Genomic DNA, 15,683 nt, shown 5'->3' with positions numbered 1-15,683 from the left:
GCAGTTTCGTTTTTGCATTGCATAGCTGGAATCATCCCAAACTATTACTGTTCATCGCATCATTTATGACGCCCAGTGACAACAGAGTGTGTCATTTTATTTCCATTGGGTGTCAGTTTGTTTCCCCATTATACCAAATTAAAATTTAAATGTGAATTTCACTTGCCCACTCAATAGAGCACTCCCAAAATAGTCTAGTCCAATGTTCATTTTATCGATATTTATCAATAGGGACAGGAAACACAATGTATATGCAGCTATCCAGCAGCGATCCAGTAGTGCTGAATACTTGGCAACAGGAGACAGTGCAGGCCAGAGCAGTGCTGTCACTGCTGGAGTACTGGTTATTCTTTGTGTTTTACTGTTCCTGTTAATACATATCAATAAAATGAATATCAGACTAGACTAACCAGGTACCACCTTATCAAGGGACCACACAAAACTGCACTTTAAAAATCATTTTGTTTGTAACAAGAAACAAAATGATTCTTTCTGCTTACACTGTGCATCACATGAAAGGTGCAATGAGCACTATTTGCTAGGGCTGACTACAGCTGCACAGAGCAAAAAGGAAATTTCAAATATCTACTGAAACACCGGAGAAAATGTGCCTCACGACTCTTAAGAGAGACACATTGTATGTCTAGGGGTGCCACTGTAAAGGGATATGAAATGGAACAAGTATGTAATGGCTGCAGAGGGGAAGGCAAATGGTTGACTTTGGTTTATTGGGAGAGCTTTGGGCTGGCTGGTTGATTTGGGGGAGGGGACCAAACAGTGAGGTCATCAGTCACATAGTGTTAGGGAAGGATGGAGAAGGAAATCAGCTTTGTTCTTTCGAAGGAACCATTCCGGCATTTACCTGAAGCGATTTAGGGAAATTACAGAAAACCTAAATCAGGATGGCCGGATGAAGGTTTGAACCATCATCATCCTGAATGCAAGTCCAGTGTGCTAACCACTGCGCCACATCGCTCAGTGGAGTGTTTTGGGAAAGCATGGTTCATCTGTAAAGGAGACCACATATAGAACATTAGAGCAACCCATTCTTCAGTACCCCTTCAGAGTACTGGGATCTCCAAAAGGTTGGATTAAAGGAAGCCATTCCAACAATTCAGAGGTGGGCTGTTAAGATCTATTACCAGTTGGTTTGATTAACATGCACGTATTACATAGATGCTTAGGGAACTGAAATGGGAATTCCTGGTGGGACGACTACAATCTTTTTGAGGACTACTATTGAGAAAATTTAAGAGAGAACCAGCATTTTCAGCTGAGTGCAGAACAATCCTACTGCGCCAACATACATTTTGCATAACAACCACAAAGATAAGAGAAATTAGGGCTCTTCAGGAGGCATATAGACAGTCATTTTTTCTCTTGCTCTATCTGCAAGTGGGACAGGTTGGGAAATGATTAGTAGTGGTACAACGTAACCTCTGCAATGCACCATATGGTGGCTTGCAGAGTATGTAAATAGATATAGGTATGACATCTGTTCAATAAATTCTGGAACATTGCTCACAAAATTTTTCTACACTTACCTTTTACTTACTGTACATGATTTCTTTCGAAATACTCTCCTCTACAACTGATAAACTGGTAACCATGCCATTTCCACTTCTGAAGGCAGTCTTGGTACACCTCTTGCTGGACTGCATGAACTGCCATCTGCGAATTTTCTTTCCTCGTCTATCGTTGTAAATCTTTGTTCTTTCAATGGGATTTTCAACTTTGGAAATAAAAAAAAGTCCAGAGAGACCACATCTGGAGAGTACGAGGATGAGGCAGCACAATGATTTTGTTTTTTGTTTAACAGTAACACACCAACAGGAATGAATAAGCACATGCATTATTGTAATGCAAAACTCGCAGGCATTGTAACACAACCTGATTATACCACTGATTTACAGTTGGGCACTGTGGCGCAAATTCATGATGAACTAATCCTTCAAAGTGAAAGAAAACTAGCTGCATGGATTTGACATATGGCGTGACCTGATGAGCATTTTTGGTCTTGGAGAACCTTCCTCAACCCACTCTGAAGATTGAACCTTGGTCTCAACATCATAAACATACACCCACCTCTCATCACCAGTTATGAGTCTCTTCTTATCTTGTTGTCATCTGTGCGATCCAAAAGCTCTTCGCAGATTGCAAGGCAAAGGTCTTTCTGGTCTTGACTCATGAGCCGTAGGACAAACATGGTGGCAACATGACACATTCCAGGACGTTGTGTCGGGATTTTATGACATAGTCCAACAAAAACGTTGCATTTTTCTGCAATCTCTCGGACAGTCAGTCTTTGATTGGCATGCACAATTTCGTTAACATTTCTAACATGAGCTTGACATCAAGGGGCATCCTGAATGAGTGTCATCTCTAACTTCCATCCGGCCATTCTTAAACAATGTGAACCATTTGTAACACTGAGTGTTGCTTAAGCACTCATCACCATAGGCTTTCTGCATCATTTGATGTGTCTCTGTAAAGGTTTCCTTGAGTTTCACGCAAAATTTCATGCAGACATGTTGCTCTTCTCAAAACTCATGACACAACATTCTACCTAATACAGATTGAACAATAGTTAACTGACATACAACAATGAAACTTCTGTCAATTACATATTAAGCACAGGTGTGTGCAGAGATGCCAACCGCATTTCGCACCAGCAGACCACAGGCCTGAACTTACGAATGTTTCAGAATGGTTTGAACAGACTGTGAATATTACTCACATGACCAATGGTTAATGAAATATTTGTCTCTGGGATAGTAAGAGTTGATCAAAAGAAATGATTTCACATTAGATTTAAAATTCACTTTGCTACCAGTATGATACTTTTTTGTTATTGGGCAAATGATCAAAGATTTTTGAGGCTGCGCCATGAACTACTCCTTGAAGCAATGAAAGCTTTAGTGATGAGTAACAAAGGCCACTTTTTCAATTAGTCTTGAAGTTGTCAGTATAAGTTTTCTTATCATAATGCAATGGATTACTTATGATGATATTCATTATGAAATACATGTGAGGCATATTTAATTTGAAAGATGTATGGTTTTCTTTTTCACAAAATAATGAAAATTTGAAACTTCTGTCATTTCCCAATGTAAACCCTCTGCAACCACACAAAGTATTCTCAATGTCAACTCGAGATTATATGCTCACTGCAAATACCTTTTTAAGAGTCTGTTTTGACCACTGGCAAATTGCTGACGCAATAACAGTACGACTGATGAATGTGTGATCTTTCACCATTGGATAAAGCCAAAAATTCCTAGAAGCCATGTCAACTGAGTAAGGGTCCTGAGGAGCCACTCCATTTCTTTGTTTTCATGAAGAAACTCCTGTGTTGTGTTCAGCTGATTTGTTGGTACACTGCCTTGGCAAAACAGCACACATTCAGCCTCTTTGAAGTATTTTGCCATTGAATGCACAGTGTTCACATTTATGGCACCATAACCACACATTTCATTCAACTGATGTTTATAATTTCAATGGGTGTCAGTCTCTCAAGCACAGGAAGCCAATGATTACTCACTGTTTGTACAATGAAAACATCACCATTTGTAGCACCAAAATAAATCATCAGTGTCACTGCATCTGCTGTAGTATTGTGTGCCATACAGTGTTACCACTTGTGTTCTGCTTACAAAAAGAGAGTTTGAGTATTTGAAGTTAAACTGTATGCGCTCACAATCCTGAGAAAGAAAATGAGACCTTAGAACTCAAACACACCTTGTATATTGTGAAGATGCAGTTAGAATGCTAAATTCGTTGAAGAGGCTCCAGTTAGATGGCTGTGAACACCACATATCCTCCCCAACCACTTCCGTGCAATCAGTACTTTCTTCCTAAGTGATGAGGTACTCCAGAAAATTATGTTGTAGATATTAATATGCAGAATTCGATTTTGTTTGTTTTCAACACTAGGAATTGCATAAATACATTACTGAACTTTGCTGTTTAAGAAGCGCAATAAAATGTTACTTCCAGTCAAACTGACATCACTATGTATACTCAAGAAAACTGCAACCTTTTACCCTACTGAATGATTTCTTTTCATCTTTTCATTAACTGTTGGTTCTAGTCTGTTCATTGTTAGGATCTGTATACGCTGTCCCCCCCCCCCCCCCCCCCCCTTCCCACTTCCGCCCAGAATTAGGGGATAGACCTATTGTAGCAAATTACTTATTAATTCTTTGGAAAGATTATTATTAATACCTTCTGTTAATTATAGCACATGAATCATCTGCAGGAAGTATCAACTTTGTTTGATGTATGTAAAAAAATAAGAAAGAGCCTACATAAGCAACACTCATTATCGCTTTGTAGAGTGCAATTGTAACAGTATACAAACAATGTACCTACTTCACTCTTTGGAAACTGATGATTCTTCCATCTGGCATGAGTTCCAGAATGTTGCAGTATGCGTTGTTAAACAGTATATTCTTGGTTCCAGTCTACACTCCTAGTGTTCCCATATTGTAACTTCCTCAACTGCTCCCTACCAAAATTCATTTCCACTGTCCTCCCATAAACTATACTTTCTTTGTTTAATCCCTTCGAAATGTCTGTAATTTTTTTACTTATTTTAATTGGTTATACTGTTAATTTCATTCTCCTTCCATTAAAATTGTGCCTCTCACTTTCCATCTCTTTCCTTTCTTCTGTTTTCATTCTTCCCATAAAGTACTAGTTTTCCCTTTAGTTTTAGGTCATGCGTATGAATAAATGAAAAGATCCAATATTGTTTGACTACATGGCCAGCAGTCAGGCACTGGAATCAGTCACAATTGTCAAGTATCTAGGGGACTTTGGAGCAATTCAAGATAGAAGGGAATAAATTGTGCTACAGGAAAGACAGGTTGCCAACTCAGATTGAGTGGGAGAACTCTGAAGAAATGTGTTTCATAATGATACAAACACTCCACTGATTAATTCCTGAGATGTGCTCAATAGTCTAGGATTCTTTAGTAGGAAGGATTAATAGAACAGATGCAGAATATTGAAAGAAAAGTTTTGCGCTTCATCACATGATAGTTTGGTCGCCACAAGAGTACCAAAGAAACGCTGCATAAATTGTAGTGGGAGAATCTATAAAAAGACATTATGCATTGCAGAAGACCTAACTCACAAAATTCCCAGAACCCAAATTCTGAAATACGTTAAGAAACATTACTACTTTCACTGTACATAATGAGTAATGACAAAACGGTAAAAATAGAGAAATTTGGGCATTACAAAAGCTTACCAACAATCTTTCTTCCCATGTACCATCCATGAACAGCATACAAATGGGAGACATGAATCTGGTACAATGTACAGGATAATAATGAAGGCCATGAAACATTTCAAAAAATCGGTACAGATAAATGACTATGTACAATGTAACAAATGATACAGTATGTGGAAGACAAACTCTCCAAGTTTTTTGTGCGAAATGTGTTTTCTGTCTCTATCCTTCATCACATAGCACACATCTAATTGGTAGTCCAATTCTGCCCATACCCACTTCAGTATATCAGGAGTGACAGTAAGAACAGCTGAAGTGAAGCAGTGTCACATGTCTTCGAGTTTCTGTGATAGAGGTGGATCATAAATGTTATCCTTGATGTAGCCTAACAACAAAAAACCTCAAGGAGTAAAGTCCGATGACTATCGAGACTCCCACAGTAACACCAGGTCAGAAGCAGCAACACAACTCATCCAGAAACATGGCAATGTCTCATTCAAGAAATCCCATACACAGCTGTGGACAAGAGGTAACATCTTGCTGAAAGATGAAATCCCTGGTGTCAGCTTCACGTTGATAAGTGAGCCACAATTGCAGCATGCCGAGATAGGTGAGACCGTTGAAAGTTCTCTCAGTGACGAGGAAGGGTCTCTTCGTATCTTGTAAACTGGTGATGTCTTGTGAAATCTGTCGTGAAAGATCTTTGCACCCTCACTACCAGTCACCAAATAGCAAATTCTAGTAGCACACAAAATGCTTTGTCTGTCTGGCTCCCCGCCATTTTCAACAACTACAGTCAGTGGTGCCCCTGTCGGCAGTTCTCCAGACTAACTTGTCAGCACCAGGTAAAAAGCCCTACAACTACTAACTGTGAGAGTTCATAATTCACATACTGCATTATTTGTTACATTATGTTAAGTCTTTTACCTTTATATTTTAAAATGTTTCTTGGACTTTATAATTACTCTGTGTATCCTCTACCATACATCAACTGGTGGCTTGCGGAGTACAGATGTCAAAGCAGATTTCTGCACAGCAGTTTCCTCATTTGAACTGTTTTAAATCTCTTCCAACATTTGTCTAAGATTTGTCAAATGCACTTGATTTTAAAATCTCTTCTCTTAGTCTTTTTTCACTTATATTTTCTTTTCTATACTGCAAGGAAAATTTTAATAATTTTGTCTCATTACTTAATTTTCTACTACAGTGAATTTTAGATACATACATTTTAGTGCACTCATGTTTCTTACTACACTCCAAATCTATGAGGGTCATCATTTACACCTCTGGGATTCTCTCCTTTGTATTCCCAGAAAGAAAAGAAAGATATAAAATTATAAACAGACGACCAGTTGCAATGGATAAAGAATTCTTTACCTAGGTTTCAACAAATTTAAATTTGTCTTCTTCAGAAGGTGGCAATTTTACATTAGTATGGGCTGATGTATCATCGTCGTTTTTACAAATGTCTGCATAGATCCATTTGTCAAAATTAAAATATAGCCCTAAAAATAGGGTTTGTCACGTAAATATAAATTAGTACATGGATGTTGCAGAGCAGTCAGTTGTGAGCTCTATTTTTAGGGCTATATTTTAATTTTGACAAATGGATCTATGCAGAAATTTGTAAAAACGGCGATGATACATCAGCCCATACTAATGTAAAATTGCCACCTTCTGAAGAAGACAAATTTAAATTTGTTGAAACCTAGGTAAAGAATTCTTTATCCATTGCAACTGGTCGGCTGTTTATAATTTTATTACGTGGAACCGTTGCTGTTGTGCAGCTATGTTTAAAATAAAGAAAGATATTTTAATGTTTGACTCAAAGACTTGAACTTCAGTATTTTTCCATCATAAGCAAATAGTTATGACAGGTGCATCCTTACACAATAATGAAATATCCATAGATATATTAATGTGTGGAGAGAAAAGATTTCAAAGCATTGAAAATCTTAAAGTTATTTTCATTAGTAGACTCCTGGTTCCCTTGGCATTACACGTTCTCAAACAAATGAACAAATATAGTATCCATGATGATCAGCACATAATTGCAGAGTTCCAACGGACAAAAATTCTTGTCAATTTAGGAGATTAACTGGGGAATCATGGGCTCCCTTCTATGAAAATAGTCATGCACAACTTATATTTTGTAAAAAAATTGTATTAACAGAAAATTTATGTTACAGTAACAAACAACTGGCAAAATTTAATATCTTATAATACATCACAGTTACAAACTTCTGAGACAAGATGGAAAGCACAGACAATTATTCCAAACTTCTTTCACAATACTGGAAATCCTCTTCCTTGACACTGTCTTTTAATAATAGTCAAAAGTGCTATTAAATAATCTCTTTGCTGTGGATTCACAAAAAAAGTTAAGACAGTCTGGAAGGTCCGAGGTTCTACTTTTACAAAACCACATGAATTACTTGAACCTGAATCTGATGGACTACAATCACTGGCACTTGTCACAAGACCACCACTTTGTCTCACAAAATTCACAACCCTTGCACGAGATGAAGTATCTGTCTCTATGGAAGCAACAGGATGCTGGAAACACAAACTTATGAGAGTCGGATCATCAGATTTCTCAATAGTGGTGAGTTCTGAAAGTGAGAGCACTTTTTGTACATTATCCTGTTCTACATTTATTAAGAAAAGAGCATGGACAGTAAGTAAGAGCGTCACAGCTTCCATGTCAGCATTTTCACTGCGTTGCACAGCTTCAACAACATAGAGGAATGGATGCCTCACATCTGACACTAACTTCCAACTGTATTTAAGATGAGAGTTGACTCTGCCACAAATGGGGTCTACTGAAGGCTGATGCCGAATTTGCAACACTGTTGACCACCCAGTACCATGTAGCAGACCTTGGCCTGCAAGGGCAACAAAATCTGCAGCCCCACTAAGAGGCTTAGTAACAACCCCTACAAGCCCTCTTCCCACACTTGCAGCTATATTTCCACCAAAAATCATAGACTGTAATGGGTGGTGCGCAATCCCTCCTACTGCACCAAGTAAACTTATTCCTAGTCCTGTCAGACCTTGAACTACACCTTGTGTTAGTCCTTGTGGTGGCTGCCTCCGTCGTTCTTCTGTGCGTTCCAAGTGTTCTGCATCCAGGGTAAGTCGATCCAAATTTCGAGCTAAACTTGCAGCCAATTTTGTCACAGAGCTAAGAGTACCTGCTGTGACATGCTTCATAAGAGAGGCTGAGCCATGAGTAACACCTGCAATAAATGCCCAAGGCCCCTGGAAAATGCCTTGATAGGGCATGTTGACAAAGTCCCAAAGACCAGAGCCTACAGTGCGAGCAAAGCCACCTGGAGTTCCCAGCAATTCCAGTGAACCTACAACCCAACCAGCACCAAAAATGGCTCCAGACAGATAGTGCATTGTCAAAGTGTGTCCAAGTCGATATGGTGTAGTAACAAGATAACGGTGTTGAAATGCAGTGAAATGGAGTGGAGAACAATCCAAAGCTACATAAAGTGGAGCTGTCATGTGAACACTTAGTAGCATAGATAAAGGTTCGATAGTGAGAGACTGTAATTGAATTGGAAATGCAATCTGCTGTGCTTGGAATTCAATTGCTTGTGGAATTGGAATTACTGCCAAGTGAGAAGACTGTTGTGTAACCCTATGTTCTTTCTCTGTGAAAAATAAGCCTTTATTAAAAATGGATACTGTTTTATCAATAAGCTTTATTTTAAGGTTGTCTTCAATGTACAGGCTCAGAGGTCCAATGGAAGTTCTTAGACTTTTTGCAGTCAGATCACCAGTGAGTTTCTTTTCGAGAATAGCAAACACTTTTATGAGTGCATACTCTTCAGTCTGCTTAATCAGTACACTAGCTGGGACACGTAAATTTGTAAAGTGGATCATCTTAGGTGCCTGGCCTATCAGTATGACTGGAAAATCAAATCCTCCAGATTTAAACATCTGGTTATCAAGTTGCATATCCCCAATGTTGAAAGAAATATGCCATTCATCTTGTCCTGCAAAGCTTTTTTCTGTTTGGGCTGAGATACATACATTGTCTAAGGTCAGAGAAAGTATTTCGGATGTTATTGTACTTGTACTTGGTAAATCCTCAGTCAATATAATATTCAGTCCTTTTAGAAAGAGTGACAGAAGAAAACTATTTTTAGGGCTAGTATCAGGTTGAACATCTTGTGCATCACTGCATAATGGCTTTAAAGCTTGTTCTGAATTTATACGTCTTAAACATTTTGATTTTTCTTCCAATGGAGTAGATATATTGAAAGTAGTATCAGAAGTACTAACATTTAATCTGTAACTGTCCTCACCTTCACTGTTAGCAGTCGCCACTTGGACAGGAGAGCTGCCATCTGATATACTTCCAGTACCTTTCTCCATGTGTGTTTGTATTAATCTTATGCGTATGTCTCTAGCCGATATTTCAACATGGCTTACAGTATCCACTGTGATATGCAATGTGTGACAGTGAAATTCTGAGTGCACTCTAACATCACCATGGTTGGGGAGATACAAGAACTGTTCCTGTACTTCAATAATATCGAGACCCTGAGACCACTTTGGAAGTCCTTCATTATAGCAAGCAAATACCAGCTGTGGCATAACAGTTGGCTTAACTATGTTTGGAAACTGTTTTGATATGTAAGGAAGACTGTAGAATGAAGATTTGTTTGGGTGGACTTCACATAACCAATCAATGTGTGATGCTTCAAAAACAACACTACCATCATTTCCCACTGTTCCTTGTGCACAGAGAAGTTTGAAACTGCATTTGTTATGAATGATCATCTGAGGATGTGGATCACAGTGTACATGTAGAAATATTTGGTCACTAAGCACCTGAATGGAAAGAACAAAAGCCTCATTCATTTCTTTGCATTTGTCATCTGCTTTCACAGGAACTGTAAAGCTATGACGGCCAAATTGTTTGATTACTTTGATTGGGCAACACCATCCGCCACCCTTGTTGAAAGACACATAGTGATTTATTTCATCTTCTCCACCACCAACGAGTGTCCATTCAGTAACTGGAACACCTCTACTTTGTGGTCCTTGTGGTTCAGGTAGAACAACAATGTAAGATTGAGCAGCATTATGAAATTCTGACATACTGATTTTTTCTTTCAAAAGCAGACAAGACATTTGGAGCTCAAGATTTGTGTGGTTGCATACTATATAGCTGGGTCTTATATGAAGTATCCTTATTTCATCAGTGATGTCAGATTTCAGATTTGCAAAACACATCACTTTGCTTTGTTGAACTGGAATCTGTGCATGACCTACACTGGGTATTACACCAGAAATGTGTGGCATATAGAAACTACTAATTCTTCCTCGTTGTTCAAGTTGAAGAGGACAGGAGCAATGCTCTAGTGTTCTTAAATGGAATGACAGAACAAATGTACTTTCCATTTTAGGGGGAGCTACAACTCCAATGTGTGGAATATTACAAATTACAGAGCCTTCAATTATCAAGCTCACTGTACATCCTAATGTATTTACTATTAGTGCCCATGGTTGAACATCTACTAAAAGTGTACCAGAATATGGACTGTGAAGTTTATATTCCACCTGAACATGTGTCTGTGGCTGCTCTGCAGTTTCCCAAGGAAGTTCTGCATATTCTTCACCAACAAATGGCCAGCAACTGCCCTGTTTATTGTGTACTGTGTCTAAGATGACATCTATATCCACACCTTTTCTAAGGGTGCTATTAGGAAACTGTTGACGATCTACCATAGTGTATGATAATGGTACATAAGGATCAGAAGGCAGAATACTGTTTTCAAGCTGGAATGTTAATTTGTGTGTATGTTCAATAGTACCAGGGCAATATAACTGCTGTTCATCTCCTTTTCCTTTTATAATTGATTCAAGATGAACTTTTAAACCTGGTGTATCAACAAAAACTTTTGCTGGTAGTGGTAAATGAGATCTTATCATGAATAATGGAGAAAGTACTGCTAAAATTTTACCACCATTCCCAATTGGCTGTCTTATAATCCTACACCATACACTGAGAAACTGAGTTTTATCTTGCAAGGGAACTTTAACTAACCAAGGCTGGTTTGTTTTTACATTTTCCTCCAATGGAATATCTCCAGACCATAAACTTTCAAGACCATGAAAACGTATTCGTAAAACAACTCTTTTACCATCTTCTAGTAAAACAGAAGGAGCTGTATCTTTACCACAAACAAGAAGGGATCTAACAGGATGCATGGGTGCATCAGCATCTGCGACTGGCAAAACTTTACATTCAAAATGTTCCACTAAAAGGTTCGTTATTATTAATTGGCCTGATATTACAACCTGTTTTTGAGTAGCTGAAAGTGAGGTTACCTTCACAATCAAGCTGAATTCTCTCTGGCTACTTTCTGTAACACAGCACAAATTAGTACCATCTCTGTCAATTTCAAATGGCTGACTCCACACCCAACCACCATTCTCTGTTCCGACATGCATCATTTGCCTGGCTTTGTGAGTGCGCCAGGCATACATGTGGCACTGTCTGCTCCCAAGCAAAATATCTTCATCTGTCATTGCTTGACCAAATCTTATGGACTGCATCATATCATTACAAATTACATATCGACTAATTATGATACAGTTCTGGCTTTCAGGGTTATCAGCATAATTTCCTGTCCAAAGCTGTGAGGAAATACCTAATGAATGACCTATGGATGGTCCAAGCCTAATATTAATGGGACTCATAACAAGTGATGCTGTATTACTATTTCCAAAATTTATTTGGAAGCTTGTTCTAAAAGGCTCTACAATGCATTGTTGTGTCAGATATGCAAAATCAACTGAATCACAACGAATGCTGCTAGTAAACTCAAGAGAACTATGTTCTGAATTCCAGTGGCAGAAGAATAGAGCTGCAGTGTCTAGTAAGACAGAGAAAAAGCGCTGCGTAGAAGGAAAATTTCCATCCCATGTGAATGCCTGTAGTGGTACTGGCATCATTTGACATGGACTGTCTATTTGGAGGTGATTATATAAAGAAATCTGAATAGAAGTTACATTCACAGCAAGCTGAATATGTGGAACAAGTTCTGGTGAGAAGAAAGAGTCAACTCTCATGCAAGCTGCGAGGGAATGAGGTGAAATAGTAACATTCTTGGCAACTAAACTATCTTCATCACCAGTTTGAAGTATTAGTTGCACTCTCCAAGTGCAGCTAACAACAGGATGTGAATCTTCAGGTAACTTTAGCCGACAAATATCTGATTCAGATAACTGAAACTGTGAATGTTCTTGGTAGCTGTTACGAGCATCACTCCAATATTGTAATGAGCAAAGAACCTGTTCTTTGCAGTTAACACTCTCTTCGTGAGAATTGCTTGCCATCTGTAAATAGAATACAAATATAAATTACCAAAACAATAACAATAATGAACTTCAGAGACTAAAATAAGTACTACACAAACATATCAGATACACCCAAGTAACAGAAATTGCTGAACATTGTGCATCTCAAAAACTGCGAGGGCATTTTAGTTCCCATTATCAGCCTAAATTGCCAGATGCAAAAAGAGTCCATAATTGTTCATATTTACAGGGTGCCTGGGTATTATAGGTACAAACAAAAGGGACAAGTAGAGAAAAACAAAACAAGCAAATAATCCTAAAAAACATAGCCCAGAAACCAACAGTTTCCTCAATATGAAGTATTATGACTGAATACATGAACACCTTATAACAGAGTCCTCAAGGATACAAACTGCAGATATGTACTTGAAGATAAATACATTACAGTAAGTGTTGCACATGACCGCAATTCATGTGAACACAAGCTTCAGCACATCTCCTTATCAATGTTCGTACAAGTTCAAAAATCCTGGCAGGTTCCAAATGCATTAACAACCACCCACAATATTTTCTTGGTGTTCATGAACACTGTCAACATGGCTGGAATGCTCCAATGCTTTTAAATATCCACTCACAAAAATTACCAATAAGGGAGCTACTGAGAGGCCATGTTGTTAGTGAGCCACAGCCACACTTGCTGTCTAAGGTTTGTGTTACATATTCCTGAACAGACATATGACCATTGCATGGACCACTAATGCTACCTCTCACTATAAGGAGTATTACCCAAGGTCACTTTTTCCCAAAAACAGCTTAGGCATCCTTGTTTCAGAAAATGTTACCCTAAAGTCTTCATGAATGAACACACATTCAGCCTGGGGAAAACATGTTTGTTCACACACAGCTAATTCAACATTGGCTACAAAAGGGTAGGAAACTGTTTGGATATCATGTGCTGTCTTCCCCCCTCCCCCCTACACACACACACACACACACACACACACACACAAATCACCTGTTGCCAACACAAACATTCCTGGTGGTAAGAAACTCAGTTTCCCGCTGTACTATTTTTTTTTTAGTTTAGTTTAGAAATGTTTACTTTCTGGCTCATCATGTATATTAACTATTGATACCTTTAATAAACAAGTCAACTGGCTAGGGGATTTTTCCTAACCTCACAAAAATCACCAAGATATGAACAGAATACTGGCAAGAAGCAATTCAATCCACACCAGTTTAACTGACTCAATACTTGGCAAGAGTATGACTCCATCAAAAGGAATTTTTCTTGTGTCCATGTAACATGCTAAACAACTTACAGCAGGGCTTCCAAAAAGTGAGAGCCACAATAACAACAGTAGCAACTTCTTTTCTATGAAGTGTTGAGGAGAATGGATAGAAGGAAACAAAGTCATTGGGACCTTTCTAGATTTTAAATTTCTGATTCTGTGAATCATTCAACACTCTTATACAAACATGAACTCATGGTATAAGAGGCATTCCGGTCCAAGCTACTGGAGATGGTGGTCATGTCTGCGTGAGGTGTACTTGCTTTTGTGAATGAATTTGTGTGTGTTTCCCTTCCTGATGAAGGCTGTGGCCGAAGGATAACATACATATGTCTTTTAGTTGTGCCTGTCTGCAACTTAACATGTCATCATTATGATAAGAAGCAATCTAGCTTTTCCTTACATTGCTGATATGTACATTAGTAGTCATAAAAACGTACTTCGTAAATCTGAACTATAATATCTAATGTGTTTTTTTTTTCTGTATGTGTTCCACTATATTTGTATTGCAATTTTATTTAACAGAATTTTAAAAAGTTCACAACAGTACATTGTTGACAAGAAGAGAATAATTACACAGTGTCAACTGGAGCAGTGATGAAGTGATATTAATGCACTTAAAACATAAGAAGTCAACTGCAAATTTGTTGTCTTCATTTCTGTATTTATATATTTCTCCTTATGTACTGCTGTAAGTGTAATTGCATTACATTATCTTCTCAACATGTAGATGGATAGCTGCTAGACAGATAGTCATGATGGTGATGATAATAATGATAATGATAATAATAATAATAATAATAATAATAATAATAACAATGAGTGGAAGTGTGATTGTTGAAGTTAAGGTATACTGAATAGCTGAATGGTTAGTTCAGCCAACTGGATTATATGGCATGTTTCATTCCCAAAAATCTCCTGTACCATACAGAACAGCACACATCCCTACAATGAAATAAGATTTGGTCTTTGGAATAAAAGTGGTAAAAAACAAGATGAAGCATTAACTCTCCTCTCCATTGTGGTCTGGGGTGAGATAATGACTAAGGTGGCAGAAAAAAAAAAAACTGGAGAAGACAAGATGAAAGCAGTGGTATTCACAGATGACTTGATGATCTAGGGAAATTGGGAGGAGGAGATTCATGAACAGCTGTATGCTTGGGAAGGAACTGTGAGACAGTATGGAATGAAATTTAGTGTTAACAAATGTGACATCCTGTTTACAACTAGAAAGAAAGATAGAACAACTAGGGAATATGGATTGGAGGTGAACAATTTGAAGAAGATAGAAAGCATCAAGTACTTGGAAGTATGACAGAGGAAAATAGAAGAAATGAGAAAGACATCAGTGAACATAGTATACAAGCAGAAGCATTCCTGTGAAGTTTCAAGAGCCTGGTGGTTCCTAAGTCAATAATTCCAATAAAGTCAGTGTTTTCTACGGGAAAAACTGTAAAATGTCTTGTATAGCCACAAAAAATGCCAATCAGATATATTTTGTTGTTCAATCCTTGCAACATTTGGTGAAGAGGTGTATTAAGTGCATTCTCAAACAAGCAACACTTTTGAAACGGAAACTGTGTTGTACTAAACACATAAAGCATCAACATGGGATACTATTTTAAATATACTACAACCCCAAAAATTTGAACAGCTAATATCAGTGATGATATCTCTCCTATCACATTTCATATAAAGATGATTTACAATGGCATGTTTTGAACTAAAACAAAAAGAATGACACGAGACAGTGATGAAATATACACTGAAGAGCCGAAGAAACTGGTACACCTGTCTAATTTGTGTAATATCTGAAGTATTGCTGGAGGGAA

At 38.0% G+C, this 15,683-nt stretch overlaps 1 protein-coding gene across 1 annotated transcript in view; it reads right to left on the bottom strand.

The window, feature by feature from the left end:
- Window positions 1-7,382: 7,382 nt before the first annotated feature.
- LOC124788557 (vacuolar protein sorting-associated protein 13B) overlaps window positions 7,383-15,683 on the bottom strand; it is a 221,355-nt gene continuing 213,054 nt past the window's right edge. Inside the window, exon 27 of the mRNA XM_047255828.1 lies at window positions 7,383-12,598. Within this exon, the coding sequence (XP_047111784.1) occupies window positions 7,523-12,598 (5,076 nt within the window). The 3' untranslated portion in view covers window positions 7,383-7,522. The remainder of the gene's footprint in view (window positions 12,599-15,683) is intronic.

This window comes from Schistocerca piceifrons, chromosome 3 (assembly GCF_021461385.2).
Source record: "Schistocerca piceifrons isolate TAMUIC-IGC-003096 chromosome 3, iqSchPice1.1, whole genome shotgun sequence".
Lineage (NCBI taxonomy): Eukaryota > Metazoa > Arthropoda > Insecta > Orthoptera > Acrididae > Schistocerca > Schistocerca piceifrons.
The sequence above is the reverse complement of the archived record's forward strand: the minus strand, read 5'-3'. Positions and strand labels throughout refer to the sequence as shown.